Source organism: Zalophus californianus, chromosome 10 (genome assembly GCF_009762305.2).
Source record: "Zalophus californianus isolate mZalCal1 chromosome 10, mZalCal1.pri.v2, whole genome shotgun sequence".
NCBI classification, from domain to species: domain Eukaryota; kingdom Metazoa; phylum Chordata; class Mammalia; order Carnivora; family Otariidae; genus Zalophus; species Zalophus californianus.
Window position 1 is genome coordinate 78,031,271 of NC_045604.1, and position 21,837 is coordinate 78,053,107.

At 52.4% G+C, this 21,837-nt stretch overlaps 1 protein-coding gene across 2 annotated transcripts in view; it reads right to left on the minus strand.

Moving 5' to 3' along the window:
* Positions 1–15,115, minus strand: part of TVP23A (trans-golgi network vesicle protein 23 homolog A) — a 27,710-nt gene extending 12,595 nt beyond the window's left edge. Inside the window, exons 1-2 of one of the 2 annotated variants that reach the window (XM_035722068.1) lie at positions 14,872–15,115; positions 14,527–14,606 (exon numbers count right to left, since the gene is read on the minus strand). In XM_035722068.1, the coding sequence (XP_035577961.1) occupies positions 14,527–14,606; positions 14,872–14,880 (89 nt within the window). In that variant the 5' untranslated portion in view covers positions 14,881–15,115. Of the gene's footprint in view, positions 1–14,526; positions 14,607–14,871 lie in introns of those variants that run through there. The other variant, XM_035722067.1, reaches the window with a different exon arrangement.
* Positions 15,116–21,837: the final 6,722 nt, after the last annotated feature.

Here is a 21,837-nt window from a genome sequence, read left to right on the forward strand (position 1 = left end):
GCTTCGGGAGCTCTCCTGCAGAAGGACGACAGGGCAGGGAAGCAGTGAGCGGCAGGCCCCAGTTAGGACACACACGTCAGCTGCCTGGATGCAGATCCCAGATCCACCACTGAAGACCTGTGTGACCCTGAGCAGGTGACTCAACCTCTCTGTGTGGGTCCCAGTGTCCTCACCTATGAAACAGGACGAGGAGACTCAGGGCTGCCAGGGGGTTCCAGTGAACCGCGGTTCGCATGAGTCACACGTGTCCACCACTAACCTCGCCAAATGCACCCACGGAGTTTCAGGGAAGATCCCATGAGAATAATAATGCGACTACGGGGTTACGGTACTGCCTGGTGGGCAGTGGGGGTTCCGTAAGTGCCAACCATGATCGGAAACCACGCATTTGCACCGGGGAGTAGTCTTTCCACCACCTTCCTTTGTAGAAGGCAGGCTCCTCCATATACGGATCACCTGGGTCTCTCGCTCCATCGGGATTCTAATTCGGGAGGGTTGGGGTGGGGCCCCAGAGCCTGCATTTCATCGAGCACCCAGGTGATGCCGGTGCTGCTAGTCCTAGAACACCCCAGGGGTAGCAGGAATAGAGTCACCTGCTGTATCCCGTTTCCCAGGGCGGCTTAAAACAGAAATTGCTCTCTGTTCCTCAGCCTGGAGGCCAGAAATCCAAAATGACAGTGTGGGCAGGGCGGGTTTGCGCCGAGGGCTGTGAGGGAGCATCCATCCCGTGCCTCTCTCCTCCCTCCTGACGGCAGCTGGCGCCCTCTGAGTTCCTTGGCTTGTGGCTCCTCACCCCAATCTCTGCCCCCCAACGTCACATGGCATTCTCCACGTGTCTGTCTTTACAAGGCTGGCTTTCTAGAAGGACACCAGTCCCACTGCATGAGCAGCGCACCCTGCTCCAGCGTGACCTCATCTTAACTAACTACATCTGCAAAGACCCCGCTGCCAAATAAGGTCACTTCTCGGGGTACTAGAAGTTAGAACGTCCACATATCCTTTTTGGAGAGGAGACATGTCAACCCATAACACCTACCCTGGGACAAATGAGCCCACATAAGGCAGGTAGGAAGGAGACAGCAAGACATCTTGCCGAGAAGGACGCGGAAGCCCGGTGAAGGGAACGGCCCCAGGGGGGGAACAAAGCGGCATCCACGCAGGATACGGTAGCGAGAATCAGACCCCGCCTCCCCCTCTCCGTGCTGGAGGAAAGGTCGCCTTTTCTGGTTTGCGCGATGGTGCCCTAAGGGCTAGCAGCTGCTCTAAGCAGCCAACTCAGCCTGGAGCCTCCAGGCTGCCGCACCTGTGGGCTGCCCCACCTGTGGGCTGCCCCCCAGTGAGCCACAGATCAACAGAAAGGGGCACGTACTTGCTGACAACGGCGACTCCCCGCCGCCCAAAATATGTCCACTAGGAGATGGCAGTCCGGGCCCACATGACACACTTCCGAGCCATGGAGCCTGGGGGCTGAGGCAGGACACACAGCCAGACTGTGGCCTCCGGATGCCACGCGGCAGATCCCAAGCACAGGTGGAGAAATCCGCAGGATGAGGCTGGGACATCCGCGCACTGCAGGTAGCAGGGAAGCTGTCCGAGACCCTGAGAGTCGGGGCAAACGGCGCAGGGGCCAACTGGAAGAGGCTCCCACGGGCCAACGGCGGCACAGTATGAGTAACAAGGACAATACGCCTTATCCGTGCGTCATCGGACACTTACAAGCAGCCCTCCGAGCTCACCTGTGGGAGATGCAAGATGACGGACTCCTATCTAGAACACAGAAGAGTGAAGGGCAAGAAGCCAACAGGCATCGTGCCTTTTCTCTATATAAAGTACGCCTGGCAGTGACTACAACACTAATGGGGGGAGGGTGCAAAGGAAGCTTCTAGATCACTTCGGCTCACTGATGAGCACAGAATGACAGAACTGGAAAGCGGCCAGGCTGCAACCCCAAAAGGACTCAGGGACGGAGGCCGCTGAGGACCACCAGGCATTAGGAGCCCCTGGTGGAAGGATGCCCCCCACCCCTTGAAGCTGGCGCCCAAACAGCCACACCTGAATCTCATCAAGCTGCCGGCTCCAACTACTAATTTGCAAGAAGTATAGGGGCTGAAGGAAAATATTGAAGGGCACTACAAAATCCAGACCGTAGGAAGCTCTACAGAACATCAGCGCGATCACAAAAGGGAAGAAAAGACAGAAGGAGACTGGGGAGACCATGGGTTAAAGACCTAAGAAATCCAGCAACCAACTGTAACATGTGCATGTTACTTAACAGCAAGTTCCAACAAATAATACATAAATAAAAGGATGAGACCATCAAGAAACTTTGGACACTGGCTGGATATTTCACAGTATTTGGGAACCTTTTACTTTGAAATAAGTTCAAACTTACCAGAAAGCAAGAATAGTCCGAAGGACTAGCACATAGCTTTACCTTGGTTCACCTGCTGTAGGCGTGTGTGTGTGTGTGTACACACCAACCCAGGACTGCCCACTGCATTTAGTTATTGTGGAATATTTCCAGCCTTTATCTTTCATGACAGTTTTTTTTTTAAGATTTTATTTATTTGATAGAGACAGAGACAGCGAGAGAGGGAACACAAGCAGGGGGAGTGGGAGAGGGAGAAGCAGGCTTCCCTCCTGCTGCTTTCTGGTAAGTTTGAATTTATTTCAAAGTAAAAGGTTTTTTCGGCTCAGGTCATGGTCCCAGGGTCCTGGGATCGAGCCCCGCATCGGGCTCTCTGCTTGGCGGGAAGCCTGCTTCTCCCTCTCCCGCTCCTCCTGCTTGTGTTCCCTCTTTTGCTGCGTCTCTGTCAATAAATAAATAAAATCTTAAAAAAAAATAAAGGGGTGACTTTTGTGGTATGTGAATTATATCTCTGCCAAAAAAATAAAGAATTTTAAAAACTATGTGAAGATCTAAAGGACAAATTTGTCAGCGGAGAGTTCAGCGTATTCAAAGGCCGGGGGATGAACAGGAATGGGGGGAGCTCAGGGTAAGTGGCCTCAGATGTCCACACAGTGTGAGCCCCGACACTAGGCTATGGGGAATGAGCCCCTCAATCACCCGGTGGCCTCAGAAAATTTGGGGAGAAAACCACGCCATCAGAGAGGAATTCCAACTCAAGGCCTCTCACTCCCCAGGAAAGTGGAAGAAATTCTGTTGTAGGATCAGTGTTCACTCCCCGCTGTCCTCAAGGGGTGGGGACACGGGGCCGCCAGTGCAGGTGCTCATGGGCTGAGCTGGGCGGAGGTAGACAGTCCACTGGCTGGGTGAGGGCTGGGCTCACCCATAAGGGGCAGGTCCAAAACTCAGCTCACCCCTCCAACGCTCACGGCTTTCCTGAAGAAGCCAGCTATCCGTTTCTTGTTTTAAATGGTTTTATTGCATATTACTAAGTGACAGAAGCCAGTCTCAAAAGGGCGCATATCACGATTCCAGCTACACAACATTCTGGAAAAAGCAAAACTATAAAGACAGGAAAAAGATCCATAGCTGCCAGGGGTTGGCGGGAGGGAGGGATGAACAGGAAGGAGCACAGAGGATTTTTAGGGCAATGAAGCCAGTCTTTGTGATACCTTAAGGAGAATGTACCACACAAGAGCAAACTCTAAGGTAAAATGCGGACTGTGGGTGATGATGTGTGCACGTAGGTTCATGAACCTACGCTGTATCGGGGCAGAGGGGGTGGTGATATGGGGGAGGCTGTGGGGGGTGTCAGGAGGGCGTGTACCTTCTCCTGGGTTTTGCTGTGAACCTCAAACTGCTTTTAAAAATAAAGTCTTTAAAAAATAAAAATACGACGGGGCGCCTGGGTGGCTCAGTCGTTAGGCGTCTGCCTTCGGCTCAGGTCATGACGCGTCGGGCTCCCTGCTCGGCGGGAAGCCTGCTTCTCCCTCTCCTACTCCCCCTGCTTGTGTTCCCGCTCTCACTGTGTCTCTCTCTGTCAAATAAATAAATAAAATCTTTAAAAATAAATAATAAATGAATGAAAAAATAAATAAAAATACAACAATGTATTGAGGTGAAATTCACATCGTATAAAAGTAACCATTTTAAAGGGAACATTTCAGTGGCATTTAGACATTCACACTGCTGTTGCAAAACACTCCCATCATTCCACAGTAAAACCCCGTCCCCATCAGGCACTTTTTCCTCATTCTGTCATCCCTGCAGCCCCTGCTGATGACCCATCTGCCTTTTGTCTTTGGTTCACCTACTCTGAGCAAGTCGGGTTTCTAATGTGACCTGTCCCGATTTTAAATTTAAGTTCAAACTCATTTCAAATTCTTCCCTGGCCTACAAGGGTATGTCTGAGGCTTGGAGTCAGCATCCCTGATTCTCCCTTTGCTGTTCCCATTCTAGAGCATTTTAAAATCCAGGGGAGACACACATCCGTACTGTAATGCAGGGAAAATGTGAGCACCCGTTACCACCATATGTGGCCACGTCTGAGTCACCCTGAGAGCGGCTCGCTCCCATAGTGAGTGAGGAGTGACTAAGTGGTGCTGAACACCCAGGGCTGAGCCCTCGTGTGAAGAGGATTTCCTCAGGGCTGGGGAAGGGCCTGCCCCGGGACCTGTCCCCTTGGGTTCCAACCCAAATTCACTGAGTTGATCTCTAGTAAGAAAACGTCATGGGCATCACTCACCAGCATTTATGGCTAAGCTTTGTATCAACACATACCCCCCCATGCCAAAGAAAGTGCGCGCGCTTTCACACACACACACACACACACGAGCCAGTGGGAGCATTCCCTACTCATCCACAAATGGACAATCCAGAAAAATCTGCCAAGTCCCCAGATGTATCCCTGGCATTCAGCCAGCCCAGGCCACCAGCATCTTCTGCCTACACCCTGGCTCCACCAGCCCTAAAATACACCTCCCACCTCCGGCTACAGGACCTGCTGTTTTCCTGCCAGAACTCTCTTGCTGTGCATCTTCCCATGCCTGGCTCCTCCTCCAAATTTGGGTCCAAATGCACCTCTTCCCAGAGGACACCTCTGAGCTCCCCCTCATCTAAAGGAGCCCCTCCCTTTCCCCTACATGCCCCTTCCTAGCGCTTATCACTCTCTAAAGTTACTTTGTTTATAGACACTTGCTTAGCTGGTCACTGTCTTCTCCTTAATTAAAATGTCAGCTCCATGCGGGCCAGGACCAGGCCTGGCTGGTTTCCTCTGTGTCCCCCAGAACGGTGTTCAGCACACAAAGGTTCTTGAAAATTTGTGTTGCTTTATTTTTTTTTTTAAGATTTTATTTATTTATTTGAGAGAGAGAAAGTACGAGCCAGTGCATAAGCAGGGGGAGCGGCAAGCAGGGAGCCCAATGCGGGGCTCGATCCCAGGATCCTGGGATCATGACCTGAGCTGAAGGCAGACACTTAAGGACTGAGCCACCCAGGTGCCCCGAAAATTTCTGTTTATTTAATGAATAAATGAAATGAGCACAAGAATAAGCCAGTGGTTCTCAAAGGGGAGGTGATTTTGCCCCTGCCCCCAGCAGTATCTGGGGACATTTCTGGTTGTTGCCACTGAGGGATGGCCACTATTTAGGGGGTAGTGGCCAGGACAGCTGCTCAAGATCCTATAGTGCACAGGACAGCCCTGGCAACAAGGGACGTCTGGCCCCAGATGTCAGTAGCATCAACCCCAGAATGAATGAGTGTGAGTGAATTAAACACTCTGGGTCCACGTGGTCAGCCTGCCCTCCAATATCGAACACAAAGGAACCAGACCAACGTCCCCAGGTGCCTTCCCTGATTGTGCGGGTCACACTTCAGCAGAACTCTCCTACTGGTGACTATCGGCGACAGTGCTTAATGCAACTGATTTCAAGTTAACAAGAACTATAAGGGGAAGTTAAGCTGCTGTAGATGTAAGGAGTTAATTTCAAAATATGTAATTCTGTGCCCTAATCAAAGAGAACTGAAATTCATCTAGTTCCCTGATTCTGTGGGTTCTTTTCCTTGGTAATCATGGACCTTCCTCAAAATTAATCAGCTCTTGGTGGGACCTGTTTATGTGTTATATTTCTGTATTTTTTAAATAGAGATTTAAGAGTGGGGAGAGGGGCAGCACGGCCTCCCCAAGGTCAGCGGGGACAGGGGTCTGGGTGAGGGATCCTCACTTATTAAGGGGAACAGACTTCCTGGAACAACAACCAAGAAAAACCCAAAATTCTTCTCCTTAGTGTGTTGGAGTGCGGGGCACGTGTGTATGTGTGTAGCGACTGGAACTGGAACTCCTCTAGTCCTGATTTCAGAGACTTGCAGGTGATCACCAAGGCTCTGTCTGTGGTCATCTGCCCCCTTCTCCTTCCTTACCCCCCAATCCCACCAGCTTCCTTGGGCCAGTGTCAAACAGAGGTGTCGGGAATGCTCAGAGTCCCCTCAAATGCAAACTTATCTATATCTGAATCCCAGACAGAGAGAGAGAGAGAGAGAGAGAGAGAGAAAATAATCTAATCAGCGTTCTCAATGGGGGTGATTTTCCCCTAGGGGACATGTGACCACATCTGGAGACATTTTGGTTGTCACCCAGGGATGGCAGTACATTGTTACTGACACTAAAATCCTACAACGCACAGGACAGCCCCCACAACAAAGATTTATCCGGTCTAAAATATCCATTAGGGCTGAAGTTAAGAAAACCTGCTCTATGGGGCGCGTGGGTGGCTTAGTCGGTTACGCATCCAACTCTTCATCTCAGCTCAGGTCTTGACCTCAGGGTCATGGCTTCCAGCCCTGCGCTGGGCTCCATGGAGACTACTTAAAAAAAAAAAAAGAAAGAAAAGAAAACCCGCTCTAAAAATTGGGAGCAATTCTGCACTCTGAGAAATACAGGGAAAAGATAAAGTACTCCCCAGGGTAAGCATAAGCTGGAAGCCTTAAAAATGCTATTCCCACGGCTCATCCCTTAGTGTCCCTCCCTGTGTGAACATCTAGCCCACTAGGCAGAAATTCAGACTCTAAGGGTTCAAATCCCCCTCCTGCAACCTCCTAGCCGTGTGACCTTGGGCAAGTCACTCAAGTCTCTCCATCAATTAACTGAATCTTCAAACCACTAAAAATCATAGTATCCACTTCACAGGTTTGCAATATGGATTAAATAGATCGTTGTAACTCTGACGCTCAGAAAAAAACCTGCATATAGTATGTGTTGCTGAAGTATTTGCTATTGCTATTAAGACTTTCCATTCACTCTAACTTCCCCTCAAACGCAGCCAACAATTTCATCTGTGGCTTGTTTTGAGGAACCACTTTGGGATCCAGCATGGGAAGAGAAAGCGATGGTGGAGGATTTCTTGAGAGACAGAACATTATTCTGCTTGACGGGCGAGTGAGGGATTTGCGGGGGTAGTTTTGATTCCGTGTGATTTTTGCCTTAGGGCCGGGCCCCCACTCCCATGTGACTCCCTGGGGCGTCTGGGACCAAGGGACAGAGTGCTTCTCAATTCACGACCCTGGGCTGGATGAAGACCAACCATGCAACACGGCCCAAGGCCCACCAACCAGCCCAGCCTGACAAATAAGCCCAAAATCAGATCTAAGAACGCTGTCCGGAGCAGGAGGAAACCATCCTACTTTGAGTGGGAACCCGCTGCACCCCATGAGCTTTGGGTCAAAATGAAATTTGTGAAGACAGTACTTTGAAAGTATACACATAACTTTCAAGAGGAGAGAGTCTCCGGCTCCCATGTGACAGTCTCAACTGATATGTGACATCCTATTCCGACTGAGGTCACGCCTCCGCCCACAGGAGCAAGACACAGAAGTCACACAGAAAGCAGACAATAGGTACCATTTATGAAGCCCATACAAGGTCTCAGGGGCCCCACTCAGCTGGTTAGATACATTTGGCACCTCCTCTAGTCCTCTTTTTGCAACCTTATGATGGAGCTAACATCACCCCCATTTTACAGATGAGAAAATGGGGGGTTCAGAAGGTGCTTGGACTCGTTCAAAGTCATCGAGAGTATGGGGTTAACATCAGGCCTGCCCGGGAATGACCTGGATCTCCCACAGCAGTGTGACACCTGCCCGCTCATAGTGTGGAACTGCCCTGGGTTGGAGGAACTGGACCTCAGTGAACAGAACCATAGAAAAGGTTGGCAGGACACAGAGGACAAAGCTTCTAGGTGACTCACAGTGCTGTAGCTACTGCCCTAGTACCCCAACATGGCCCATGTAAGTGGCAGAGCACAAGGAACCGTGTGTGTGGAATGGTGGCTAGATCTCCCGACAAGATGAAGACGGAGTGTCACTGCCTTGCATCCTTCCATAGGATGGATGAATCAGTGTAGTTTTATCTGAAAGCCTATTGTGTCCTGTGGGGCTGTCTGCCAAGTTGAACCCTTAACCACAGTTACATGGCTAGAGCATGGTGAACCAAGATCCAAACCTGGGTCTGTTTGATCTCGAGTCTGGGCTCTTCCTACTCCCCGAAGCAGCTGGGAGCCCAGAGTACTCACTCAAAGTTGGTCTGCAGCACAGCATGGCGAAAACACAGAGTTCATCCTATGGCTCAGCAACTTCCTCCTAGGGTTATGCCCAAGAGAACTGAAAACATACGCTCATAGAAAAACTCGTACACGGATGTTCAAGGCAACACTTCTCATAAGAACCAAAAAGCAGAAATAACGCAAATGTTCATCAACTTACAAATGGATAAACAAACTGTGCTCTAGCCATATAATGAAAATACTATTGAGCCATAAAAAGGAATGGCTCATTCCTTTTTATGGCTCAAAATTTGCTATTGCTATTGCTATTCACAATAGCAATAGCAAATACTTCACCAACACATACTATATGCAGGTTTTTTTCTGAGCGTCAGAGTTACAATGATCTATTTAATCCATATTGTGTCAAAACACAGGCAAACCTAGAAAACATGATACTCAGTGAATGAAGCCAGACAAAGGGCCACACGCTGTGTGATTCCATCTCTATAAAATGTCCAGAGCGGAGAAATTCATTGGGACAGAGAGTAGATCGGTGGTTGCCAGGGGGCTGGGGGAGGGGGATGTGGGAAGAGCGACTGCTGAATGGGCACAGGGTTTCCATCTGGGGTGATGAAAAAATTCTGGAACTAGACAGTGGTCATGGTTGCACAACCCTGTTATGATACTAAAAACCACACTGAGCTGCATTCTTGGAAAGGGTGGTTTATGATATGCGAGCTATATTCCAATTTAAAAGGCACACAACTCAATATGGCACCAAAAGCAACAATAACTAAAGTATAAATAGACAAACAGAACTATGTCAAACTAAAACACTTTCACGTATCAAAGGATACAATCAGTAGAGGAAAGGTAACCTACGGAATAGGAGAGAAATCTGCAAATTGTATATCTTGTAAGGAGTTAATATGCAGCATATATAAAGACTCAACAGCAAAAAACCCAATAACCCAATTAAAAAAATGGGCAAAGGACATGGATGGACATTTCTCAAAAGAAGACATACAAGCGGCCAACAAGCTCACGAGAAGATGCTCACCACCAACAATCATCAGAACGTCAATAGAAACTACAATGAGATACCGCCCCATATCCATCAGGATGCCTCATGTGAGAAAACAGGGAATAAGTGCTGGTGGGGATGTGGAGAAATTAGAGCCCTGCACATCACTGGAAGAACTACAAAATGGTTCAAGTGTTACAGAAAATGGAATGGAAATTCCTCAAAAAACTAAAAACAGAATTTCCATAGGACTCTGCAATTCCATGTCTGGGTATGCATTGAAAGCGGGGTCTTGAAGATGTATTTGCACATCCATGTTCCTTGCAGTACTATTCACAAGAGCTAAAAGATGGAAGCAATCCAGTATCCGCCGACAGAGGAACGGAAGGACACAATGTGGTATATCCATACGATGGAATACTATGCAGCCTTTAAAAAGGAAGGAAATTCTGGCACCAAAATATGGATGTACCTCAAGGACATTAGGTGAATTGAAATAAGCCAGGCACAATATTATATCATTCCACTTCCATGAAATATCTCAAGTTCACAGGGACAGAAAGAAGAATGATGGTTGCCAGGGGCTGGAGAGGGGGGAATGGAGAGTTGTTTTGTGGGTACAGAGTTTCAGATTTGCAAAATGAGAAAGTTTTCTTTCTTTCAAATGGGTTCTATTTGACAGCAACATGAATATACTCAACGCTACTCAACTGTATACTTAAGAGTGGGTACACTGGTAACTTTAAGGTTGTGGGTTTTTCCCACAATGAAAATAAAACAAAATAAAATAAAGAAAAAAGAAACGGGAAAAGGTAGCCAGTGGGGAAAACACACACACACACACACACACACACACACAGCATAGCTAACAGTTCCTCTCCCTGCCCAGGTGTGCTGTAGGGTCACATCCTCCCCTGATCCTGCCAGGTGCCCTCCCCTAAGTGCCATTACGATAACACTGCACCTCTCTGACCTAGAGCTGGGGACAGGAAGGGGAGGACTGGCTCTGGTCTCTATCCCAGGGCTTACCCCAGCACCTGGTACGAGCAGATGTTAGGTAAATATTTGCTGAACAAGTTGCATGAAAACCACATGGTGAGGTTAGGCTGGTACCATTATCCCCATTTTACAGACAGCCTAATGGAGGCTCAGCAAGGCCTCCACCTTTTAGAAAGGTGACCTTTCTAAAACCACAAAGCCAGCAGCTGGTAAAAGAAGAGGTGGCACCGATATCCCAGACTCCTGTTAGATGGCCCTTCTATCATTCCATCTCCCTTCAGAGTCAACCTGGCACCCATTTCAACAGGAATTTCTAAATAATAATTCTCACCCTATACTAGTAACTCTTACCTTTTTTGGATCATGGGCCCATTTGGCAATCTAATAGAGTCCTCTTCCCAAAGCAACACACATATGAGACTTAGATAATGGTTTCCAGAGGGTTCCTGGACCCCCTGAAGCCCATCCATCGACATCATTAACAACCTCCTTTCCACCCTGCTGTCCGGGGGGCTCATTTATCCTCAGGATTTTAGAGCCATCTCCATATTCTTGAGCATCAGAGTCAAGGAAAGAGGCTATTTTAAATTCACACTCGCAGGCCCATCTCCTGTGGATCTGGTTAAGGAGGTGCAGGGCTGTGTCCAGAAATCTACAGGAGGTGCACCGGGGGATTCTGGGATTGGTAGATCTGAGACACATGTGGGTCCAGGAGCTGCTGCCTCCCAGGCCTCTGAATGCTGTCCAGATGATCCCCTGACCTCCCAGCCTCTCTCCCCAGCTGCCCACCAAACCCGGCAAATAGACATCCTCCACCTGAGCACAACCCAACAGGGACTTCCTGAGCCCAACATCGGTGACCCCAGAAGTTCTCCTTTGCTGGGGTCACTAGGCCCGAAACCTGGGCATTACCCTTGACTGTCCCTGTCCCATCCCACATCTTGACCACCACCAAGGCCAGCAGATTCTAACCTCTATGTGCCTCTCGGCACCCCCACTTCCCTCTAGCACCCCTTCGGGCACCGTGGTCCAAGCTCCCAGCTTCTCCTCCTTGCTTGCATCTGCCTCCACCATCCATTCTCCGTCCTGCAACTCTGAGCCTGTCATTGCCCTGCACAAAGCTCTACAGTGGTGACCAAACTCTAGAACTGCACTGTCCAATATGGTAGCCACAGGTGGCTATTTAATTTAACATCCAAAGTTCTGCCCACAGTTCTCACTAGTCACGTGTCAACTGCTCAAGAGCCACCTGTGGCTGGTGGCTACCATATTGGATAGTGCAGATATAGCACATTTCCATCCTCACAGAAAGTTCTAGTGGACAGCAGAGCTCTACAACTTCACTTAGGAGCCCTTCAGGGCCTGGCCTCAGCCTTTGCTCAGACCGCTCCCCAGCACCCCTGGTCTTGAGCCACCGTGAACCACTCTCAACTCCCTAAAGTCATGCTCTCACCTCTAACCCTTTGCATGCCATACCCTTCCTGCCTTCCTTGCTTGGCTAACTCCTACCCATTCTTTGGGTCTCAGCTGTCACTTCTCCCCTAAGCAGGACAAGTGCCCAAGATTTTGCCAACCACAGCATTTAAAACACTGAGCCATAACAGTCACGGGCATGCCTACACCCATTACCCCCATACCAACAATTTTCAGCTAGGAACAAGTTTGCAACCCCCCCATCCAGGGGACAACTGGCAGAGTCTGGATTCATTACTGGTGAGGTGCTCCTGGCATCTGGTGAGTAGAGGCCAGGAACATGCTAACATCCTACAATGCACAGGACAACCCCTGCAGCAAAGAATCATTTGGCCCCAAATGTCAACAGTGTTGAGGATGACCATCCCTGCTCTAGACTGGACAGCTCCATAAAGGAAGGGGGTGTGTCCCGTACAGCGTGTATCCCCAGCCACCAGCCCAGAGTTGGGCATATAATGAGTCCAGACGTTCTGTAAGATTTTTCCCCAGGATTCTAGCTCTCTTACAGCGTCTTACAATGACAATCAGTCACTGGTCATTACGGCAGGCTGAATAATGGCCACCCCCCCCCCCAAATATCCAAGTCCTAATCCCTGGAGCCTGTGAATGTCACTTCATGTGGCAAAAGGGACTCTGCATATTCAATTAAGTAAAGGATCTTGAGATGGGGTGATTATCCCGGGTTATCCTGATGGGCCCTAAACGCGCTCACAAGCAACCCTAGCAGAGGAAGGCAGAGGGACATTGACAGAGAAGAGGCAACAGGAAAATGGGGCAGAGAGATTCGAAGATGCTGCAATGCTGGCCTTGAAGATGGGGGAAGGGGCTCCACCTGGCATCCACCGGAAGCTGGGAAAGGCAAGGGTCAGATCTTCCCCTACAGCCTCGAGCAGGGTCCAGGCCCAGTGAAAATGATTTCGGACTTCTGGCCTCCAGAATTGTGTGTTCTGTATGGACAGATGTGTCTGTGATTTATCCCGCATAACCGACCACCCAGACCTGCACGTACACAGGCAGGCTAAGAATGTTGTTCATGAGACTCGTGCTGCATGAATGACCTCAGGAGCCTGGTTGTTGGAAATATATTAGCTGGCCTCCAGGTCAGAACTGGCCCTTCCGTTCTGGGCTCCAAGGGCTATGAATCCTGTTGCACATCCCCTCCTGCTGCAGGCCGGGCTGGCCCCCCGGGATGGAATCCAGAATCCAGGAGGGGAGGCAGACACACATAGCCCAGGCTTCTTGAAAACATAGAAACACGAAAACATGGAAATGCAGCTTGCTCCAAACTGCACGTAGGTGAACAAATGTTTAATTTCAAACCCTGTCATTTGCCCTATAAATACGGCCCTTATGGGGATGGTCGGCTGGAAGGCTCAGCGAGGGGAGGACACTCTGTCCAGGCCTCTCACCTGGGACTCCAGCCCGGCTGTCTCCATGGGACTTGGCCCAGCTGATGAGGCTGGATGCTGTAAGTACCTGATTTGATGTAACTTTGCCTTATTCTCACTTATTGCCTACTATTACCTTCACCTATGTGTAGATTCCTTTCTTCTCCTGTCTCTATTAGATTTCTATAATAATAATAAAGTTATCTTTCCTTTTCGAAAGCCAGACATGGCTGTTTCATGAATCTTTTGCTCAGAACACTGTGAGAGAATAAATTTCTAGTGTTTCTAGGCCAAGTTTAGAGTCATTTGTTACAACAGCCCTAGGACACTCATACGGTCATATTCCAATCTGGGGTTTATTGGACTTGGATCAGAGAATTAGAAAGGAATGGCATTTAGGGGCCAGGCCCCCACCTGCTGGCTCCGAGGGCAGGAGGAGAGATGGTAAGGGTGCCTGAGACATGTGTTTCTAGATGGGTAGCTGCCCAGGTCATCGGCAACAGCGTCCATAAGTCACTCCTCACGCCCTAGTCCTGCCACCTTCTGGAATGTGCAAGGTCTCTGCTAGGCAAGGGACTCAACCCAGGACACTATGTCTGTCCGGCGCTGAAGCAAGGATTACAATAAAAACTGAAGCCCTTGTCTAGCTCTCCAGCCTCCCTGCCAGCCCCTCTCCCTCCCCCCACTACCCTCCAGACACAGGGGCCTTTCTCTGACCTTCCAACACAGCCTTGGGGCCTTTGCACCTGCTATTCTTCTGCTTGAAACACTCTTCCTCCCGAGTCTCCCATGGCTGGCTGCTTCTCACCATTCAGGTCTCAGTGCAAACGCCACCTCCTCGGAGGGGCCCTCCCTGGCTGCACTCAGGGCCAGCGGACTTCACATCACCTCTCGTGACCAGCCGCTGATTTTTTCCTCCCAAATCTTCTCACACTGTGTAACTATCTCATTACCATCTTTGTTCGCCTGTTCACTGTTAGTCCCCTGCAGCCCAGCCTGCAGGCCCCAGGAGGGCAGGGACCTTGTCTGATCTGCCCAGGCTATTTCCCTAGCCCCATGCCTGGCATGCACTAGATGCTCAACACATTCTGCATGAATGAATGAATGAATGAATGAATGAATACGTGGGTGAGTGAATGTGAACAAGTGAATATGCAGCTTTGGAGGATGCTTGTTAAACGCCAGGTCCTAACATACCTGATCTTGGCTTTCCGAAAGGCCAGCTCCTCTTCATTACCAAAGTCCAGGGACACATCCTCAGTATCGTCCACCAGGGCCTGGGGGACACCAAACACGGGTGGCAGGCGGTGCGCATCCCCACCCCCACTCCCTCTGCTGGAGGGGCCCCTCCCCCGCGGCTGCAATCCGAGGCCTCCTGTTCATTTGGGGTGCGGCCCAGGCCCCAGCACGAGCCTCCTTCCTCCTCTCCCTCCCCTCCCCCTGCTCCAAACCGCCCCCCCACCACCACCCCGCCCGGAGCTCCCGCAGGCTCCTCCCGTCCTCTCCCCCCATATCCTGCCTCCGGCATCCCCGTGGCCCTACCTGCTTCATCCTCCCCAGAGAGCACCTGGAGCCCACAGCCCAGGCTCCGGCTCCGCCTCTCGCCGATGCGCCGGGACGCCGGGAGGGTGGGAAGCAGCGGGGTCCCGGCTGGCGCCCCCCGGTGCCCGTCTCGGGTGGGGGCGGGGCGCGCGGGGCCCAGAGCGCAGCCGCGGGCTGGGGAGGTGGGCTCGGCCGCCCGCGTGCGGGCGGGGCTTGGGAGGGTCCCGGGCCCCGGGCTCGCTGGGGGCCTCGGCGAGAGCTGCCGCCCGGAGTGGGGGGATGGAGGGCGAAGCCGGAGCGGCGGCACAGAGGGGACGATTCGGGCTCAGAGGCGCACTCGGGGCCCGGGAACAGAGATCGGGGAAGAACGGGGTGGGGTGGGACAGTGAATGAGGTGGATGTCGCATAGTTGTCGGATGGCTGAGCGAACGAACGAATGAATGTCGGTGTTGGGCAGCCTCATTTAGGGTTGGGAGAAAGCCAGTGTTTCCCAAAAGTCTCTGATGCCAAGAATGCTCCCGGGCCCTTCTTAAGAGCAGATTCCCAGCCCCAGCCCTGGAGACTGGGAAGGCCTGGAGTGCAGGCCGAGGACTCTGCCTTTTAACAGGTGAATCTGCTGACCACAGTGAGATTTTCCCTCCTCCGCGTGCCAGACATGGTAGTGATTCTGGATGGTAAGGCCTCCCCAGGTATCTCCCAGGAAAGCAGGCTTGCCACCCGCAAGTCTTGTTTGGCCCAGGACAGGGTCACTCCGCTCTTTTCTGCCCTCTCCCACTCCTGACCCCCCTACCCAGGAGCAGAGGGCTGAGAGTCTAGATGCCAGGGCCCCTAGTCCTGCCTTTGCCCTCCTGTCACGGGCAGGAGGGGTCTGTCCCCCATCCCCTGGTGACCTGGAAAAAGGCCGCAGGTCCACAAGCTCCTGACGCCAACTCATTCACTGCTGGCCCCCTGAAGGGAGGAGCGGCCTGGGGTGTGCCCAGGGGTTGGACTAAGAAACAGAGCTGCCTGGAGCTGCCTAAGCTCTGATCCGTGGGTGAGCACCCCCTCCCTTCCCCCAGTCGACTCCTCCGCAAAGAGCCTGGCAGGTGTGTGTGCGGGGAGGGTGCTTTCTCCTGGGGACATATGCCCATCTTGAAGGGTCAGCCGGTCTGGGCCTGCCTGCAAAGCATCGCTCTAAGAAGCTCCCAGGTGATGCTGATGCCGCAGGCCTCTGAACCGCCCCTTGAACCATTAAGGATCTACACTAGCAAACCCCAGGTTTCTAGAAAGGCCTATTGTCTCTTCCAGCCCAAAGCTGGCTCCAGGCACAGGCGAGTGTCGCACTAAGAGGCTGGGGGACCCTAAGCTTCCCCTACCCCGCTAGTCCCCAGCTGCCTAGGATGCTCAGGAGAGGGCAGGTGGAGGTGAGAAGCCGTTGCAAAACATTTAGGGGCTTTTCCTCTAACCCGGAGAATCACCAGCTGTTGCTAGCTGTTAAGTTGGGGCTCAGAGAGTCCCTAGGGGGTGAGAAGCTAGGAAAACCCCCTTGGAAACCCCATTTGGGGACAAACTGTCATTCTTGGCCATCAGGTTGGGGGTGTCTCGAGAATTAGCCATGGCCCTACCATGCGGAAGTCACCCCACAGACACAAGGTCATGCCACTCTCCTCCTTCCTAACCACATCGGGGCATGGGCTGAGGATGCAGATGCCAGGGCCAGACCTGGGGCCTAGGCATTCCCTCCCCAGGAGACAGCACTCTCCCTGGACACACACCCCGTTCGCCCTCTGCAGAGTCAGCCAGTAGAATTTGGGGGATGGGCAGAGAAATGGCTTTGAAATCAGCTGCTGGTTAAAAGGCAGATCCCAGGGCCCCGCTCCAGGCCTAATGAATCTCCAAGGCCAGGGCCTGGGAATCTGCATTGAACATGGGCTCTGGGGAATTCCCGAGAGCAGAGGCTTTGGGGAAACACTGACTTTGTCACCTCACACTGCTACCACTGAATATGGCCGCTGGGATCCTGACACTAGTCACCTCCTGCTGGTCCTGGCTCAGGAGGAGATTGGGGAGCAGAGTTTCAAAGAGCAGGCCCATCTCTGATCCCTGGTCCTGGGGCCAGAACGAACCTCAGGGAAAGGGGGCTCCCAGCTCAGGCAGCCACCAGCCTCTGGATGGCCCTTGGAGGTCAACATGCAGAGTTGGGCAGGCCTGGCTGGGAACATGCTCCACCACTTCCTGTCTGGGTGGCCTCTCTGGCCTCAGTCTCCACATCTGTACAACGGGGCCACACCTCCCCTCACCCCCATCGTCAGGGATGATGCAAGACCTGGAGAAAACACATAGGAAACGCCCTCCCCAGAGCTGGAGGCTCGGGAGACAGCAGCTCTGGTGACAGGGACTTCGGTCATCGGCAGAGGGGCCTAGGGTCTGAGGAAACCCCGTGGGCCGGGCAGCGCACAGAACTCGAGCCCCATATCAGAGTCACTCCTTCCCCCAAGAAGCGTCTGTCTTAATGGGGGAACAGGAACTTCGTATCCAGCTTGGCCATTCCCCAAATACCTCCTCTGGGCCCGACTCTGTGTCCCTGGGACAAGTGACAGGTGGGACAGGACAGAGGACCCAGCATGGCCCTTTCCCTGACATGGGACCCCAGGAGCTCTGGTGCAGAAAGCAGGGGCTTGGGTGTGAATGGACATGGATGAAGGCTGGAGCTGGGAGCACAACCAGGGAGGTGGGGACACGGTGGGGGCCGGCCTGGCTCGACTTTGGCCATCCTTATCCTGCGGGAGAACAACCGCTGAGACGGGGTGGGCGGGCTTCAGATCTGGGGCTGGAAGAGGCCCTGAGCTGCACTGTCCGCCCCCTTCCCCCCGCCCCCGCATCGTCAGGGCAAAAGCTGAGGTCTCCGGGCCCGTCTGCCCCAGGCCTGCACCGGATCCTCACCCTCAGCCCTGCACCGGATCCTCACCCTCAGCCCTGCATTGCCGTGAGTGGCACTCCCTAAGATCTGCCCTGACAATTGCCCTGTCATTCCTCCACAAGCAGGGCTGAGGATCTCACAAGCAAAAATAAGGGAGCCCAGTGAAATGGAACTTGAGGGAAACAACAAATCATTTCTTAGAGTAAGTATATCCCATGCACTATTTGGGACATACTTATGCTAAAAATTGATCAGTCGCTAACCTCAAATTCAAATTTACCCGGGGTCCTGTATTTCATCTGGCAACCCTATGCCTCCAGGCCAGGGTGCACCCAGGCTCAGGGGCCCAAAGCTCCCATCCTGGTGCCTGGGCCCCTGTCCCTGTGCCTCTCACCTTCCTGCCTCCCACAGATGCTCCGCCCACTTCACAGGGCTCCTCCCACCTGACCTGGCCTGTGTCCTCCATGCTGACAGCCAGGGCAGTGTGCCCAGGAAGGCAGAGCGCAGGGCAGAGGGAGGAAGGTGGGTCCCTCCTGTGGGCTGTCCCGGGGACAGCCCCCCCCATCCCCCTTGTTGGGGGCAGGTGGTGCCCGGGGTGAGCCCTGGATTTCTACCCAGACAGAGTCAGCTGCATCTGGACCTCCATGACATGGGGAGAGATTCGCTGCCCTGCACACTCCCGGGGTCCTTCACTCACTCACTCGCCCACTCATCTACTCAGTGCTGAGTCTAGACCCAGGGTCCTACCCTCACCCCGGGTAGGTACACAGGTGCCAGGTGGGCAGATCTTAGGGGCGGCAGGATCTTAGGGAGTGCCGCCTGCAGGAGTAATGGGTTGATCTGTGTCTAGTGCCTGGCATGGAGATCTATGTGCTGCACATTCTCTCCTTGCTGAGGGTTTCTTCTCTGAAGTCCTGGAAAGCTTCCATCTACGCCCGAAGCTTGCTTCCTACTCTGATCGGCCCTTGTCTGGTAGGGGAAGCCTTTGCTCAGGCCAGCCGGGTGCTCCCCCGAGAGGGGACATTCCAGACCATGGGGCAAAAGGGACAGCCAAGCTTTGGTGTGACTCACTGGCCTCCCAAGGAAACCGCCACCTGGCCAGGCCATGGAGGAGTCGGCACACAGGCCACGAGAGCCTCTTGTCACTCAAGGGCCGGGACAAGGGCAGAGATGGCAGGTCTGCAACAAGGCTGGGCCTTCTCGTCCAGAAGGTGGGCGAGTGGGCAGTGGCTCTTATCCATCTTACAGCTCTAGCTTCCTCTTGGAGCAGCAGGAACTTGCAAGTCCCTCCCCCAGGTCCAGTGCTGGAGACATCATAATGCTGGCCTCTGCCCCCCCAGCAGCTGTAGGCCCAGTTGCATTGCCCCCCACTAGAAAAGATGGTTTCCACCCCTATGCCCCCATCAGGCCCTGTGTGGAGGGGACCTGCAGACCTTTTCTACCTCACCTTCTGTCACTCGTCATGTTCTGATAACACTGGCCAGACTCTAAGATTTCCAGAAACTCCCAATCCTCTCCCTACCTCAGGAACTTTGCACCTGCTGTTTTCTCTGCCAGGACTTTTTAGGATTGAAAATATGAGGTCTCTCTCCGAGAGGCCTTCCCTAACTCCTGGCTCACATCTCACCTAAGCACTCAGTCCCTCTCTAGGGTCTGGGCCCTAGACATGTCTTGTTCTCTTCCTAGCACTTTCCATGGTTTTGAGTTGTCTTATTTATTAGTTAAGCCATCTTTCTCCTCCCCACCCCCCACTAGTCTTATCTCCATAAAAGCAGGTTCCCCTTCTGTCCACCTAGCCAGGGCACACTGTGGCTATTTGAGAAGTTTCTGGTTTAAAGTAAGTGAGTGAAGAGTGCACAACTCTGGGAACTGTGCCGGGCTGCAAATCTCTGCCCATTGTGTGGATGAGGGCTTTGGAATCAAGGTGAACAGTGACCTGGATCCCCACCTGGAACGGTGGGTCTGGATTCAGGTTTTCACACACACACACACACACACACACACACACACACACGTGGCCCAGGTCCCATCTGGGAAGCACTGGCCCCACTAGCCCAGGTCTGGCCTGGCCGTGCAGAGGACAAGCCCAGATGCCTGACCGTGGGCCATGGCCAATCTGTGCGCCAGCAGTCAGGGAGCTGCTACTTACGGGAAATGCTCTATTGAGGAGAAAGGGTGGTGTGTTGTTTGGCTCAGCGCACTGGCCCGGGTCCAGACGGGTCAGGAAGCCTGTGCCTCAATGTCAGTCCGCACCCAGTTCCTCCCAGAAGAAGCAGTTGCCCGTGGAGACCGAGATCTCCCTAATAAAAGGCCAAGGGGTACCCGTCTGTTCCCTCCTCCTCCTTTCTAAAAAGAAAAAAAAGGAAAAGGAAAGGAAAAAGCAGTTTGGAAAGTATTTTAATGCCTCCCAAGTGGCAGCCAAGTGCTTTGGTTAAGAACACAGACTTGGCAGTCAGCTCTCCTGGATGTGGAGCCCAGGGCCACGGCTGATTGGCTGGGGGATCTTTAACAAGTCACTTAGACTCTTGGCCTCACTTGTCCTCTGTATGAATGAGGTAGGGTCATCATGGCACCCACTTCTGAGCGCAGGTGGGGCAGAGTCAAAGACTTACTATTTTGCCACGTGGTCAGAACATAGCTGGTGCACAGTGTTTGCTAAGTAAGCTATGTCCCTCCACCTCATGACCACCCCAGGAGGGAAGCAAGGTGCATGAGGTGGTACCCATTTTATGCACATAGAGACTGAGGCTCGGCGAGGGTTTTTGAAGCAGGTGTGCGCAGCTCACACGCAGTAGAAACTCAAGTGTCCTGCGCCCCGCTCACAGCTCTTCTCCCCGCATGAGGCTGGGGGTGAGGGGGTGGGGGTGCAGTCCCTGCCAAGCTCTCGACCTGGGGTTGCCAAGCGGGGCCAGATCTGGTCCCCAGACCTGTTTGAGTTGGGTCTGAGTAGATTCAAAGGACAAGCAAGAATGGAGTCAGTTGCCAATATTTAAAAATCAGATGTCACAATTTGTTTCTTTGGAAATGCACATTTCTGGGTTTATTTGGTTTTTCTTTTTAAAGATTTTATTTTTAAGTAATCTTCACACCCAACGTAGGACCCACACTCACAACCCCGAGATCAAGAGTTGCATGCTCTCCTGACTGAGCCAGCAGGGCGCCCCTCTGGTTTCTCTTGAGGAACTGGAAACTGAGGCAACACGGAGCCTGTGTCCCCCATGGCAGAAGCTGAGCAGGGACTGACCCCCTGTAGATGGAGTTCACCCTACCCAGCCACGCATTTGCTCATTTATGTTCTCTGTCTGCCCATGACGATTTCTCCTTAAAATCCCACTGTTTTAGGCGGCACTGCCCGGAAGCAGACCCGACCCTGTGACAAGGGCCCACGAGAACACCAGATATCAGGCAGTGTCCCCAGGAAGGGAGGCTCTGCAGGCATGTATTACTAGGCGAAATCCCATGGAACGTGTATTAGCTTCCTGGGGCTGCCCTAATAAGATACCACACCTTGAGTACCTTAGACAACTTAGACAAATTTTTTTCCTCACAGTCTTGGAGGCCAGAGGTCCAAGATCACGGTGTTGGCAGGTCTGTGCCCGCTCCAAAGGCACTTAGGGAAGGATCTGTCCCGGGCCCCTCCCCCAGCTTCCGACAGTTTTTTTGGCAACGTAGCTCCAACCTTCACATGGCATTTCCAAGTGCGTGTCTGCGTCCAAATTTCCCCCTTTTATAAGGACTCTAGTCATGTTGGATTGAAGGCCCACCCTATTCCAATAGGACCTCATCATAACTGATTACACTGGCCACGACCTTATTTCCAAGTAAAATCACATTCTGAAGCACTGGGGGTTAGGACTTCAACATATGAACTTGGGGCAGCGGGAGGGGACACAATTCAACCCGTAACAGAGGGTAACTGTGGTTCACCCAGAAAGTCCACCCTGATGAGGGAGCAGGAGTATTTCTACTCCCCCGCCCATCAGCCACTGCTTAAGGGCTGCCGAGAGCTGGGACAGGAACTGCCAGGGGCTTGTGGCTCTGGGCACACACCAGCAAAGTGGGTTCCT